A 13,184-nucleotide genomic window follows, 5' to 3' on the forward strand; every position below is an offset into this window, starting at 1 on the left:
AAAGCCTTGGAGTAACGATTGATGACCAACTAAACTTCTCTGACCACATTTCTAGAACTGCTCGATCGTGCAGATTCGCACCCTATAACATCAGAAAGATCCGACCCTTCTTATCTGAACATGCAGCTCAACTCCTTGTTCAAGCTCTTGTTCTCTCCAAACTGGATTACTGCAACTCTCTACTAGCTGGGCTTCCAGCTAACTCTATCAAGCCTCTTCAACTGCTCCAGAATGCTCAGCACGAGTGGTCTTCAGTGAACATAAACGAGCACATGTCACTCCGCTGCTCATCCGTTTGCACTGGCTGCCAGTTGCTGCTCGCATCAAATTCAAAGCTCTGATGTTTGCCTACAAAGTGACTTCTGGCTTTGCTCCTTCTTATCTGCTCTCACTTCTGCAGATGTATGTGCCCTCCAGAAACTTGCGTTCTGTGAATGAACGTCGCCTCGTGGTTCCATCCCAAAGAGGGAAGAAATCACTTTCGCGAACGCTCACGCTCAATCTGCCCAGTTGGTGGAATGAACTCCCTAACTGCATCAGAACAGCAGAGTCACTCGCTACTTTCAAGAAACGACTAAAAACTCAACTATTTAGTTTCCACTACACTTCCTAATCTGCAATTGCCTCTCTGAATATCACACTAACTGTACCAAAAAAAAAAAAAAACTACTAATACTTCCCTTCTTAGACTTTACAGACCTGAAACTTGCCTATAGCACTTATTCATTGTTGCTCTTAGTTGTGTAAATTGCTTCCTTGTCCTCATTTGTAAGTCGCTTTGGATAAAAGCGTCTGCTAAATGACTAAATGTAAATGTAAAATGTAAGTAGTTTGACCGTTTTTTGGCATTTATTATTCCTTGTCATTTCTCCCATAGGCGACTGAAACGGAAGTTCTAAGACAATCGCGAAAACAGGCGCACTTCCGCATTTGAAAATAAGGTCAATAGCTCTCTAGTGATCTTGAATACAGTGATTAGCATGTCCAGGTGTGGTTGATTAGCATAAACTCTGAAGAAGCAAACCTCTGCAAGACAAGCGGCCCTCCAAGACAGAGTTTGCCTATCCCTGATATAGACTGGAGTCTCTGTTCAAGATTCGTTTATGACCGTAAAGGTGTGTTATGTGACTGAAGTATCACAAGCAAAGTATCAAACTTCTACTGATTTCCTGAAACACACTTTGCATTTCAGGATAATCCCCCTCAGGTGTTTGAAAAGGAGGTGAACGCTCCTTCCTCCTTTGAGGAGAACAAAGAAATTTTCGCACGCTAAAGAATAAATTCGACCTCACGTTGGGTCAAATGTATTTACACACTTGCTTAGAAACTTTTGTGAGTCTGAACTCTTTAGTTTTTTGTATCCATATAAGTATTTTGAGAGGTGTTTTGACAGTTCAGAGCCACCATACGAGCAAAAGTCAATGCAGAATGCTGTCGTATAGTAATGCGTGTGGTGGATGGTTGAGAAACACTTCTGTAGCAGGGATGCAGGGATGTCAAATTCAGTTTCTGATGGGCCGCAATCCTGCACAGTTTAGTTTCAACCATGTATCAGTACACTGAAGGATGATTTATACATCTATGCCAAGCTTACGTGTATAGTCCGGCGCAGCCTTCGAGCTGTTGCATAGCCTCTCAAAAAATGTAACTGCACCGTACAGAGACACGTAGCACAAGCTCTGTGATTGGTCGGCTTGGTAGCTGTGACAAGTGTGGGCAATGCTGATAGCCAGCCTGCGAGCCTGATGGAGCGAGTGTTCTAAAGTGTCGAGTCGCATGATGGAGCTCCAGAACAAGACTTTTGATTTGTGTTTACCTTATGATTTCTAGTTGTTGCAAGTCCGCCAGTTCCCGCATCTGAATGAGCAAGTTTTAGCTACTTGTACATTGAGGTAGCGTTCAGAAAAAACTAAACACTTCTGAAGAAGCTTGACACAGAGGAGCATAACACCTACTGCCAGCTAGCGTTTCGGAAGTGCTATAGCAGAGCAACACAAACAGCATGCAGAAGTATAAATGCATGACTACGAGCAATCTTCAAGGCGATCGCTGGATGCTAAAGTATAAACAAGCTTTACCTGTAGATTTCAAACAAGCCTAAATGACTCAGTTAGTTTGATCAGCTGTGTTTAATTAGGGCTGGAACTGTGCTGAGTTGCGGCTCTCCAGGAACACCTGTGTTATGGACTACTTTATAGACTAGGGATGGGCAAACTCGGTCCTGGAGGTCCAGTGCCCTGCTTCCACCCTAAACAAACACACCTGCTGCCTATAGCTTTCTAGTGATCTTGAATACACTGATTAGCATGTTCAGGTGTGGTTGATTAGCGTAGAAGCAAAACTGCAAGACACCGGCCCTCCAGGACAGCGTTTGCCCGTCCCTTGTATAGACTGAAGAGACTGAAGTCTCTGTTCAAGATTCGTTTATGAACGGAAATGTGTTTTATGTGACTGAAGTATCACAAGCAAAGTATTGAACTGCCACTCATTTCCTGAAACAGATTCTGCATTTCGGGATAATCCCACACAGGTGTTTGAGAAGGAGGTGAACGTTCCTTCCTCCTTTGAGGAGAACAAAGCATCACTGCTTGAATTGACTGTTAAATGTTTTGTGTTTTATCAGAAAAATTAATATGCATCAGACTCGGCAAGTTTGTGTGTGTGACGAATTTTTCAGACACGAAAAAATGCATATGAGAATTTCGGACTTCAGTGTGCAACGACCTTTTTCATGTACATTTATAAGGCAAGAAGGGTTGGAGAGTTGAGGATATCGACGCTAGACTCTGCTTTGGTCACGCCACCTTTGCAAACGTCCAGTCCCTCGGCCAGGGAGTCCAGCTCAGGGCAGGCGAAGGTAAACACGGACAGGTAGTTGCTGCAGGTGGGGGTGGAAGTGCTCACCACTGGGGTGCTCAAAGGCTCCAGATCATTGGCCACTGACTTGTAGAGCGTCTCCCAGTCTGTGATTCCCAGCGAGCCGCTTAGGTCGATGTCTGGGACGGAGCGAGCCGAAACACGATCATCATCCCCACCGCTGCCGGCCAGAAGCTCGTCCCTGACATCCAGAGACGGCTCCAGGTCGCACAAGCTGACCTCCGCACTGGAGCACAGCAGGATGTTGGAGTTCCCAGAAATGGCGCTTGACGGTACTGTAGGGATCTCCAGGTCCTGCAGTGAGGCGGCATCTTGCGGACTGTCCTCTGGGAGTTTGCTGGACGATTCTGGAGCGGGAAGAGGCTGAGGGGACTCAGGGAACAAGCAGTCCAGCTCTTCGGGCATTTGGCAAAGAGGTTTATGAGAGGCCAGGACATACTCCAGCCGCTCCTTCTCCTTCAGGAGGCTCTCGATTTCAGCCTGGAGGGCAGCTTTGTCTTCTTCTAGCTTGTCTGTTTCCTGGAGAAAATAAAAAAGGATTATAAACCACTGACAGAGATAAATCAACTTGATATTTTCAGAAACTTTATGGCGTACACTGAAAATTAACTATTGACTCTCTTTCCCAAGTCAAAACTGTTTCCAAAACTGAGTTTCTTTCTACTGTTGAACACAAACGAAAATATTTTGGGAGAAAAACAAATCTGTATTCACTGACTCCCACGGTAGTAAAAACAAATACTATGGGAGTCAAGGCTACCAGCTTTCTTTAAAATATATTTTCTGTTCAATAGAAGAAAGTCAAAAAGGTCTTGAGAAAGTGACGGGAGACTAAAACCCCGTTTACACGGCAAGTTAAATATGACCCAATTGAGATTTTTTGTTCATATGTGACAGATCGGATTTGTTCTACGACTGTGTAAACACAAAAAAATGCACGCAATCGGATTTTCAGAGATCGGTTTCAGGCCTCCTTCATATGTGGAAATAAATCAGATATAAATCAGTGTGACAATGCAACTATCATGTAAACAGGCAGATCGGATTTACTGAGGCATTTGTACGTCATTAAACTTGCGACAATGTGGTACTTCTCTGCAGTTTAATGACGTAGAAAAAAAAGCATGTGGAGACACGGTAAACAACAACAACAGAGGAGGAAAATAGCCAGTCACCACAATTCACTCCAACCAGACCTGAGATCTCTCTCGTACCCAAAAATTCCTCTGAATAGTGGAGGACACAATATATAAACCATCCACCAGGGATCACCGAACTTGTTCCTGGAGGTCCAGTGTCCAGCAGATTTTAGCTCCAACCCTAATCAAACACACCTGATCAAGCTAGTAAAGGTCTTGCTAGGTATACTTGAAACACCCAGGCAGGTGTGTTGAGGCAAGTTGGAGCAGAACCCTGCAGGGCACCGGACCTCCAGGAACAAGATCGGTGACCCCTGCCACAGACACAAGCAGCGATTGCGACCCTTTCCTTCCTCCTCCACCTCAAAATCATTTTAAAGTTGGGCGATCTTCGCATATTTCACAGAACTAAAAGCAAGACAATATCTTCCATCGGGGCTAGTGTGGCACAGATGCTAGAACCCGCCTTTACGCATGCATGACTTTGTAAATTGTATGGCAAGTGTTAACACATGAATCAGATAGGGGTCACGATTAAATGAACGTGGTAACGGGCAGGCAAAAAAAATCAGATGTAGGCAACAAATCCGAATTGGGCATTAAGACCTGACAGTGTAATCAGGGCCTAAATGTCGACAGAATTTTCAGATTTGTGCCTTTGATGTCTAGCGCATGTTGTTTGATTTTGGGCTGTTGTATGACTTGGAGTTGACCAACTCAGAGTTAAGCGTGCACACTGAGACTATAAAAAGTAACGCAGGGTAAAATGTAACAGAGTTTTAAGGTATTTGCTCAGGGTTAACCATGGCATGCTTCCGAGGTTTTCACCACAGAGTCGGCAGATGTCTTCCTGCCAAAAAGTGGCATAAAAGTATTTTTATTATGGTCGATATTTTTTTTGTTTAACAAATTCTGTGAAAGTATGTTAGTAAAATCTTATATTGCTGTGATTACCGTCTTCTAGGCTAAACGTTGAAACCATTTTGAAAGATGTAAAACACACAGGCTGCGTCCGAAACCGCATACTTCCATACTATATCGTACGCTAAAATCAGTATGTAAGCCGAGTAGTATGTCCGAATTCATAGAATTCGACGATCAGTATGCGAGATGTACCCGGATGACTTACTACTTCCGGTGAGATTCTAGAGTGCGCATCCCATGCATACTGTGCTATCCCATGACGCTCCGCGAGCGAATTCATGAATGGGAGTAAAGCGACGCAATTGATGCAGGTAGGTCACGTGACCTTGTCAAAATGGCGGATGTAGTACGTCCGAATTCCATTCATACTTTTCACATTCATAGGCTGCGTCCGAAACCGCATACTTCCATACTATATAGTACGCTAAAATCAGTATGTGAGCCGAGTAGTATGTCCGAATTCATAGAATTCGAAAATCAGTATGCGAAAAGTACCCGGATGACTTAATACTTCCGGCGAGATTCCGGAGTGCGCATCCCATGCATGCTGCGCTATCCCATGATGCCCCGCGAGCGAATTCATTAATGGAAGTAAAGCGACGCAACTGACGCACGTAGGTCACGTGACCATGACAAAATGGCGGATGTAGTATGTCCGAATTCATACTTTTCACATTCATACTGTATAGAACGTACTTTTCTAACGGCCGAGTTGTACGTTTAAATTCAAATGCAGTACCTACTGAGTAGTAGGCGGTTTCGGACGCAGCCACAGTGTCCGCCAGCCAGTTTTGAGGAAGACGTGACACAGCAAGGTTCGTTGTAACAGGGTGTTACAATTAAGCCACACACTGTTTGACACCAATGAAACTACAGTAACACATTTTTTTTTTTTAATTTTGAGGGTAATGTTGAGAACTTTTTACATAAAATGAAATTTTAATATAATTTTTTTAAAGATAAAAATATTTTATTGCTAATACTACAAATAAATGCATTGTATAATAATGGATAATAATCCAAATTAATTCAAATGTGTTTAACCAATAAATAAATAAACAAAAATAATAAAAAAATAATTGAGCTAGGTACTGAGAAAAGCTATTTAAAGTAAACTAAATTAAAATTAATTGTGTAATCTGCCTTTTTAAGCATGTGTTACAACTAAATAAAAATAATCTTAAGTCAAAAGAAAAAACAAGATTATTTTGCTTACCCCATTGGCGGATTATTTTGCTTGTTTTAAGGAAAAACTCACTTAATATTGCCATATTATTTCTCAAAACAAGACAATATGTTTTGCTTGTCTAGAAGATGCTTCTTGATTTAGATATTTGGACTAGAAACAAGACAAAAACTCTAAAAAGAATTTAAGAAAAGCATTTGTTCGCAGTGTACATCATATTATTTCCCACAGATGCACCCTATATACACAGTTTTGTTCTCCAGGGTGATGAAGTGCAGCTTTCAGGGCTGAATGTTAGTGTGGTGTTGTCTGCACTCACGGCCTGGAGCGTGTCGGTGAGCTCTCTCCGTCTGTTGCGGCACTTCGCTGCAGCCATTTTATTCCTCTCTCTCCTGATCCTCTTCTTCTCCTCTTCCTCAGGAGAGAGCTGCACAAAGCGAGACCAATTGCGCTTGTCATCACGAGCAATCAATGCGGTCAACAACAACAACAAACCAGAAAAAAGCATGACTTCTATCCTCCAACTAAACACCAATGGCAAACGCGCACTGCAATGCGTCTAAAAATAGTCTATTGTTGCAGACTCGCTGTGACCTGAATATAAAGTGGATGCTGGCGGTCTAGGCAACATGCCAGAGCAAGAGCTGCATCCCCATCAATCCCACACACTCGGAGCATGCAGTGAATGCAGAGTCTACCTGCTCGCTCTTGCTCTTCCGCGCAGCGCATTTCCCTTTGTTTCCCGCTGGTTTGCTCTTTGCCGGTTCATTGCTGTCGGTCCTGCCTTGAGACGGAGACACGGAGGTGATGATGGTCGGCTGGACCATCCACTGCAGGTCTGGGGTGCTGGAGATCGCTGTGACCGTCGGGACGAACGCGCCCGGAGACTCGCCCTGCGACCGCGATGGACATAATAAATTCCGCTGTTAGTATTACAGATAAAAACATTTGTAAATCATACTCTATAATTGACAGTGGTGATCTTTTTGAGAGTTCAGCTTTAAATACACTCGAGGATCTAAAAATAGTCTCCTGATCAATATTTAACTTTTGCATTGTCTCTGACGTCAATGCTTACGCAGAGCCGCTGTGGGCTCTCCTCAATGGGTTTATTTTTCTCAATGAACAGCTGCATTTCCTTTACAATGCTTCACCTGCATCGCGAAGATGCAAAACATCACATTCAACGTGAGACAAACAGATGAAGCATTAAACAATGCGTGCTGTTCAAAAGCCATTGCATATGGGAATGTTTATAAAATTGTCATTTTTATAATTAATATTATAAACAGATCATATAATGCATATGCATTATCCACATGCACCAACTGAGTGGGTTTTCTGCTGATGCATGAAAGTGAAAGCACTGACAGACAGTCATACCTGTGCGCTGCTGCTGCTGTCCATCGGTTTTTGCGGGCGGGTTTCCCCGGCCATAGAGGATGGGGAGTCCGTCTCAGTCTTCTCTTTGCTCGGGAACATTTCTAATACCTTCCAGAGTCCAGCTTTAATGATCCAGACGCCTCGCTTCTTGATGTTGGAGTCGCTCTCTCCAGGTTGATAAACCTGGCAAGTGACACTCAGCTCCGCGAGCTCCTATTTATAGTCGTCTGAATTTTATGAATGAAACGGACTGAACCATTTCCTCGCGCGGGGAGCGCCTCTGCAAAGCACACAAGAGGGGGGCATATAAGCTTTCAGAGTATGTTTGTGCACATGATGGTTACATTTTAATTCATAATTAACAATGTGTTTGAGTAAATTGGCGCTGCTGTATTAAAGCTGCGCGCGGTGAATCAGTAACCCCTATGAGACGGATAAAAGTGGTCTCTTCGACATGTTCATTCATAAAATTCTGATGGAGCCTGAAATGCATAATGTAGGACTTTTGTGTATATGACATGTTCTAAAATGCGATCATTTCGTGCAAACCGAGGCTCATGTTTGACATATAGGAAGCCCAGCTTGTCTGATAATTAAATGACGTTTTATTGTATATAAATGAGCTTTTATATTTATGTAAATAAGACAGTGATGTGGAAAATATTGCCTTATGCCTTTATTGATCTAACTGTATTAATTTAATCCGTTTTGCAGTGGGATATATAATTAAATGCATATCTAATACACCGTGTCTTATTTCATGACCCCTTCGGTTTCATCGTCTGCATCTGCTCCCGCGTCATGCAGTGACGTAACACTGTCAAACAGGAAAATGCCCATATAAGGATAACTACGTGTTGGGATTCCAGTGTCGAACATGTGTCTGTGTTGCGCCGTTTAGGTTTTTCTCTCATTTAGACGCCTCGCAGTCATGCAAATGCGCAGAAACTCAATGGGAAAGCGTATGTTATGATGCCATTGTGTCAGGGACAAATTTTCTACGAGGAACCTGCAAAATGTTAAGAGCGTGATGTTCAGTGACGCAATGCACTTATGTATTCAGCACGTTTTCCTCGAGTCCCATGTTGATGTGTTAAAGAGACATGCTCGCTTTATTAAATATGCCTATAGATAACACTGAATATTCCACAAGAGGTCAATCAATGAGGCTCAGGGGAAATAATATGGTTTATTTACTCAGTGTAGCAGCGTCTGTATTCACATCTGAAGATAATCTGAAACAACAAAGCATCAGCTTCGATAATAGAGTCGATATTACACTCTAAAATACTTATTATTATAAAATAATAAGTATCTTAAATAGTTATTTATTTAACCCAGGGGTTGAGTTAAAAATATTTGGTGCTTGGTTGGGTTATTTCTTACCTTTATTGGGTTTATTAATAACTCAACCAGTTGGGTTAAATATTTGGTGCTTTGTTAGGTTGTTTTTAACCTTTATTGGGTTTATTAATAACTCAACTAGTTAGGTTAAATATCTGGTGCTTTGTTGGGTTATTTTAGCCTTTATTGGGTTCTTTTTTAATTAGTGCTTTGTTGGGTTATTTTTAACCTTTATTGGGTTATTTAATAATAACTCAAAGAGTTGGGTTAAATATTTAGTGCTTTGTTGGGTTATTCTTAACCTTTATTGGGTTATTTAATAATAACTCAACCAGTTGGGTTAAATATTTGGAGCGTTGTTGGGTAGTTTTTAACTCTTATTGGGTTTATTAATAACCCAGTCAGGGTAAATATTCGGTGCTTTGTTGGGTTATTTTTAACTTTTATTGCGTTTTTTATTAATAACTCAACCAGTTGGGTTAAATATTTGGTGCTTTGTTAGGTTGTTTTTAACCTTTATTGGGTTATTTAATAATAACTCAACCAGTTGGGTTAAATATCTGGAGCTTTGTTGGGTTATTTTAGCCTTTATTGGGTTCTTTTTTAATAACTTAACCAGTTGGGTTAAATATTTGGTGCTTTGTTGGGTTATTTTAACCTTTATTGGGTTATTTAATAATAACTTAACCAGTTGGTTAGGTTGTTTTAAACCTTTATTGGGTTTATTAATAACCCAACCAGTTGGGTTAAATATTTGGTGCTTTGTTGGGTTATTTTTAACCTTTATTGGGTTATTTAATAATAACTCAACCAGTTGGGTTAAATATTTGGAGCGTTGTTGGGTAGTTTTTAACCCTTATTGGGTTTATTAATAACCCAACCAGTCAGGGTAAATATTCGGTGCTTTGTTGGGTTATTTTTAACTTTTATTGCGTTTTTTTATTAATAACTCAACCAGTTGGGTTAAATATTTGGTGCTTTGTTAGGTTGTTTTTAACCTTTATTGGGTTATTTAATAATAACTTAACCAGTTGGGTTAAATATCTGGAGCTTTGTTGGGTTATTTTAGCCTTTATTGGGCTCATTTTTAATAACTTAACCAGTTGGGTTAAATATTTGGTGCTTTGTTGGGTTATTTTTAACCTTTATTGGGTTATTTAATAATAACTCAACCAGTTGGGTTAAATATTTGGTGCTTTGTTAGGTTGTTTTAAACCCTTATTGGGTTTATTAATAACCCAACCAGTTGGGTTAAATATCTGGAGCTTTGTTGGGTTATTTTAGCCTTTATTTGCATCTTTTTTTAATAATTTAACCAGTTGGGTTAAATATCTGGAGCTTTGTTGGGTTATTTTAGCCTTTATTTGGATCTTTTTTAATAATTTAACCAGTTGGGTTAAATATTTGGTGCTTTGTTGGGTTATTTTTAACCTTTATTGGGTTATTTAATAATAACTCAACCAGTTGGGTTAAATATTTGGTGCTTTGTTAGGTTGTTTTAAACCCTTATTGGGTTTATTAATAACCCAACCAGTTGGGTTAAATATCTGGAGCTTTGTTGGGTTATTTTAGCCTTTATTTGCATCTTTTTTTAATAATTTAACCAGTTGGGTTAAATATCTGGAGCTTTGTTGGGTTATTTTAGCCTTTATTTGGATCTTTTTTAATAATTTAACCAGTTGGGTTAAATATTTGGTGCTTTGTTGGGTTGTTTTTAACCTTTATTGGGTTGTTTAATAATAACTCAAAGAGTTGGGGTAAATATCTGGAGCTTTGTTGGGTTATTTTAACCTTTATTGGGTTTATTAATAACTCAACCAATTGGGTTAAATATCTGGAGCTTTGTTAGATTTTTTTTAAACTTTATTGGGTTTATCAATAACTCAACTAGTTAGGTTAAATATCTGGTGCTTTGTTGGGTTATTTTTTACATTTATTTGGTTTATTAATAACTTAAAGAGTTGGGTTAAATATCTGGTGCTTTGTTAGATTTTTTTTTAAACTTTATTGGGTTTATCAATAACTCAACTAGTTAGGTTAAATATCTGGAGCTTTGTTAGATTTTTTTTAAACTTTATTGGGTTTATCAATAACTCAACTAGTTAGGTTAAATATCTGGTGCTTTGTTAGATTTTTTTTTTAAACTTTATTGGGTTTATTAATAACTCAACCAGTTGGGTTAAATATCTGGAGCTTTGTTAGATTTTTTTTAAACTTTATTGGGTTTATCAATAACTCAACTAGTTAGGTTAAATATCTGGTGCTTTGTTGGGTTATTTTTTACATTTATTTGGTTTATTAATAACTTAAAGAGTTGGGTTAAATATCTGGTGCTTTGTTGGGTTATTTTAACCTTTATTGGGTTTATTAATAACTCAACCAGTTGGGTTAAATATCTGGAGCTTTGTTGGGTTATTTTAGCCTTTATTTGGATCTTTTTTAATAATTTAACCAGTTGGGTTAAATATTTGGTGCTTTGTTGGGTTGTTTTTAACCTTTATTGGGTTGTTTAATAATAACTCAAAGAGTTGGGGTAAATATCTGGAGCTTTGTTGGGTTATTTTAACCTTTATTGGGTTTATTAATAACTCAACCAATTGGGTTAAATATCTGGAGCTTTGTTAGATTTTTTTTAAACTTTATTGGGTTTATCAATAACTCAACTAGTTAGGTTAAATATCTGGTGCTTTGTTGGGTTATTTTTTACATTTATTTGGTTTATTAATAACTTAAAGAGTTGGGTTAAATATCTGGTGCTTTGTTAGATTTTTTTTTAAACTTTATTGGGTTTATCAATAACTCAACTAGTTAGGTTAAATATCTGGAGCTTTGTTAGATTTTTTTTAAACTTTATTGGGTTTATCAATAACTCAACTAGTTAGGTTAAATATCTGGTGCTTTGTTAGATTTTTTTTTTAAACTTTATTGGGTTTATTAATAACTCAACCAGTTGGGTTAAATATCTGGAGCTTTGTTAGATTTTTTTTAAACTTTATTGGGTTTATCAATAACTCAACTAGTTAGGTTAAATATCTGGTGCTTTGTTGGGTTATTTTTTACATTTATTTGGTTTATTAATAACTTAAAGAGTTGGGTTAAATATCTGGTGCTTTGTTGGGTTATTTTAACCTTTATTGGGTTTATTAATAACTCAACCAGTTGGGTTAAATATTTGGTGCTTTGTTTGGTTATTTTTATCCTTTATTGAGTTTGTTAATAACTCAGCCATTCATTTATTCATTTTCTTTTTGGCTCCTTTTATTAATATAGGGTCACCACAGCAGAATGAACCGCCAACTTATCCAGCACATGTTTTACGCAGTGGATGCCTTTCCAGTTACTTTGTGCACTAAAAAGACCAAACATGCAGTAAACCCATCCATCTAGTGAACACTACATGTGACAACCTTGTAGCACACTACCCTTGAAAAAACACATTTACATTTTCTATACTACTTACGCAGTAATTTTATGAAATGTAGCAGCCAACACAGCACATGGAGTCATTTTAGAGCTGCACTATATACCTTCTGGCCCTCTGGCGGCTACCAACAAAACTGCACGCATCTTGCGGAGGAATGTTGTTTTTGTTGTGCTTAGGCTCTGCGTAGATGTTCATTCTGAAACAGGATTTCAGACTGAATGAATGAATTGATAAATGACACTTCTGTGATCGCTAGGGTTTGGTGTTCATTGATTCTGAGAAACCTTTTGCCTGTTGCTGCCCACAGATGTGCTCATTTTCATTCACGAATAGGGAAATTAAATAAGCATGTCACTTTCCCACCCGACAATTATATCATTATTATAATAGTAAATTCATTACTGTGTAATTTAGGTAAAGACAAGACATATTTTAAAGATATTGTTATTTTATAAATAGGTGTACATGTTGTTTTTTTTCTTATTAGAAACAGAGTAAGTTATACGTGTAAAATTAAATGATTCCGGTAGCAGAGAAAACAGCACAATAATATTATATAAAATAGCATATTTGAACAATTTAATAAATTTAGTTTTGCACTCCACTTATTAATATCGTGTTTTAAATCAAAAAGGTCGCTTTAAAAAATCAGAATAGCCTATGAAAACTAGAATCAAATCACCATTTTTAATATAATACTCTACATTTGTATAAATAACAGACCAGAGATATCGGTTTACACTATCATCTAATAAAATAGTACATATATCAATATTACATAACTGTGGTTGTATTTATTCATTCATAAGTTATTATTTTTTTGTCTTGATTAATTATAACATATATTTAATATTACATAATGGTAATGGTTGCAACTGGAATATCATCCACTGTGTAAAACATATGC

The 13,184-nt window shown here is 38.5% G+C and overlaps 2 protein-coding genes across 4 annotated transcripts in view; one reads left to right on the plus strand and one right to left on the minus strand.

Annotated features, from left to right (window-relative positions):
* galnt16 (UDP-N-acetyl-alpha-D-galactosamine:polypeptide N-acetylgalactosaminyltransferase 16) overlaps positions 1 to 13,184 on the plus strand; it is a 375,091-nt gene that overhangs the window by 100,417 nt on the left and 261,490 nt on the right. The gene's annotated exons all lie outside the window — the stretch shown is intronic.
* Positions 1,692 to 7,701, minus strand: fosaa (Fos proto-oncogene, AP-1 transcription factor subunit a). Of its 3 annotated transcripts, none has more exons than XM_087291174.1 (4): positions 7,510 to 7,701; positions 6,825 to 7,019; positions 6,446 to 6,553; positions 1,692 to 3,396 (listed from the first exon to the last, which is right to left on the minus strand). In XM_087291174.1, the coding sequence occupies exons 1-4, from the start codon at positions 7,606 to 7,608 to the stop codon at positions 2,740 to 2,742; spliced, it is 1,059 nt and encodes a 352-aa protein (XP_087147300.1). In that variant the 5' UTR covers positions 7,609 to 7,701; the 3' UTR covers positions 1,692 to 2,739. The 3 variants fall into 3 exon arrangements, with proteins under 3 accessions (XP_087147300.1, XP_087147301.1, XP_087147302.1); XM_087291175.1 differs by having other exon boundaries at positions 6,825 to 7,049; XM_087291176.1 differs by lacking the exon at positions 7,510 to 7,701 and adding an exon at positions 7,175 to 7,378 and having other exon boundaries at positions 6,825 to 7,049.

This window comes from Danio rerio, chromosome 17 (genome assembly GCF_052040795.2).
Source record: "Danio rerio strain M-AB ecotype USA chromosome 17, GRCz13ab, whole genome shotgun sequence".
Taxonomy (NCBI): Eukaryota; Metazoa; Chordata; class Actinopteri; order Cypriniformes; family Danionidae; genus Danio; species Danio rerio.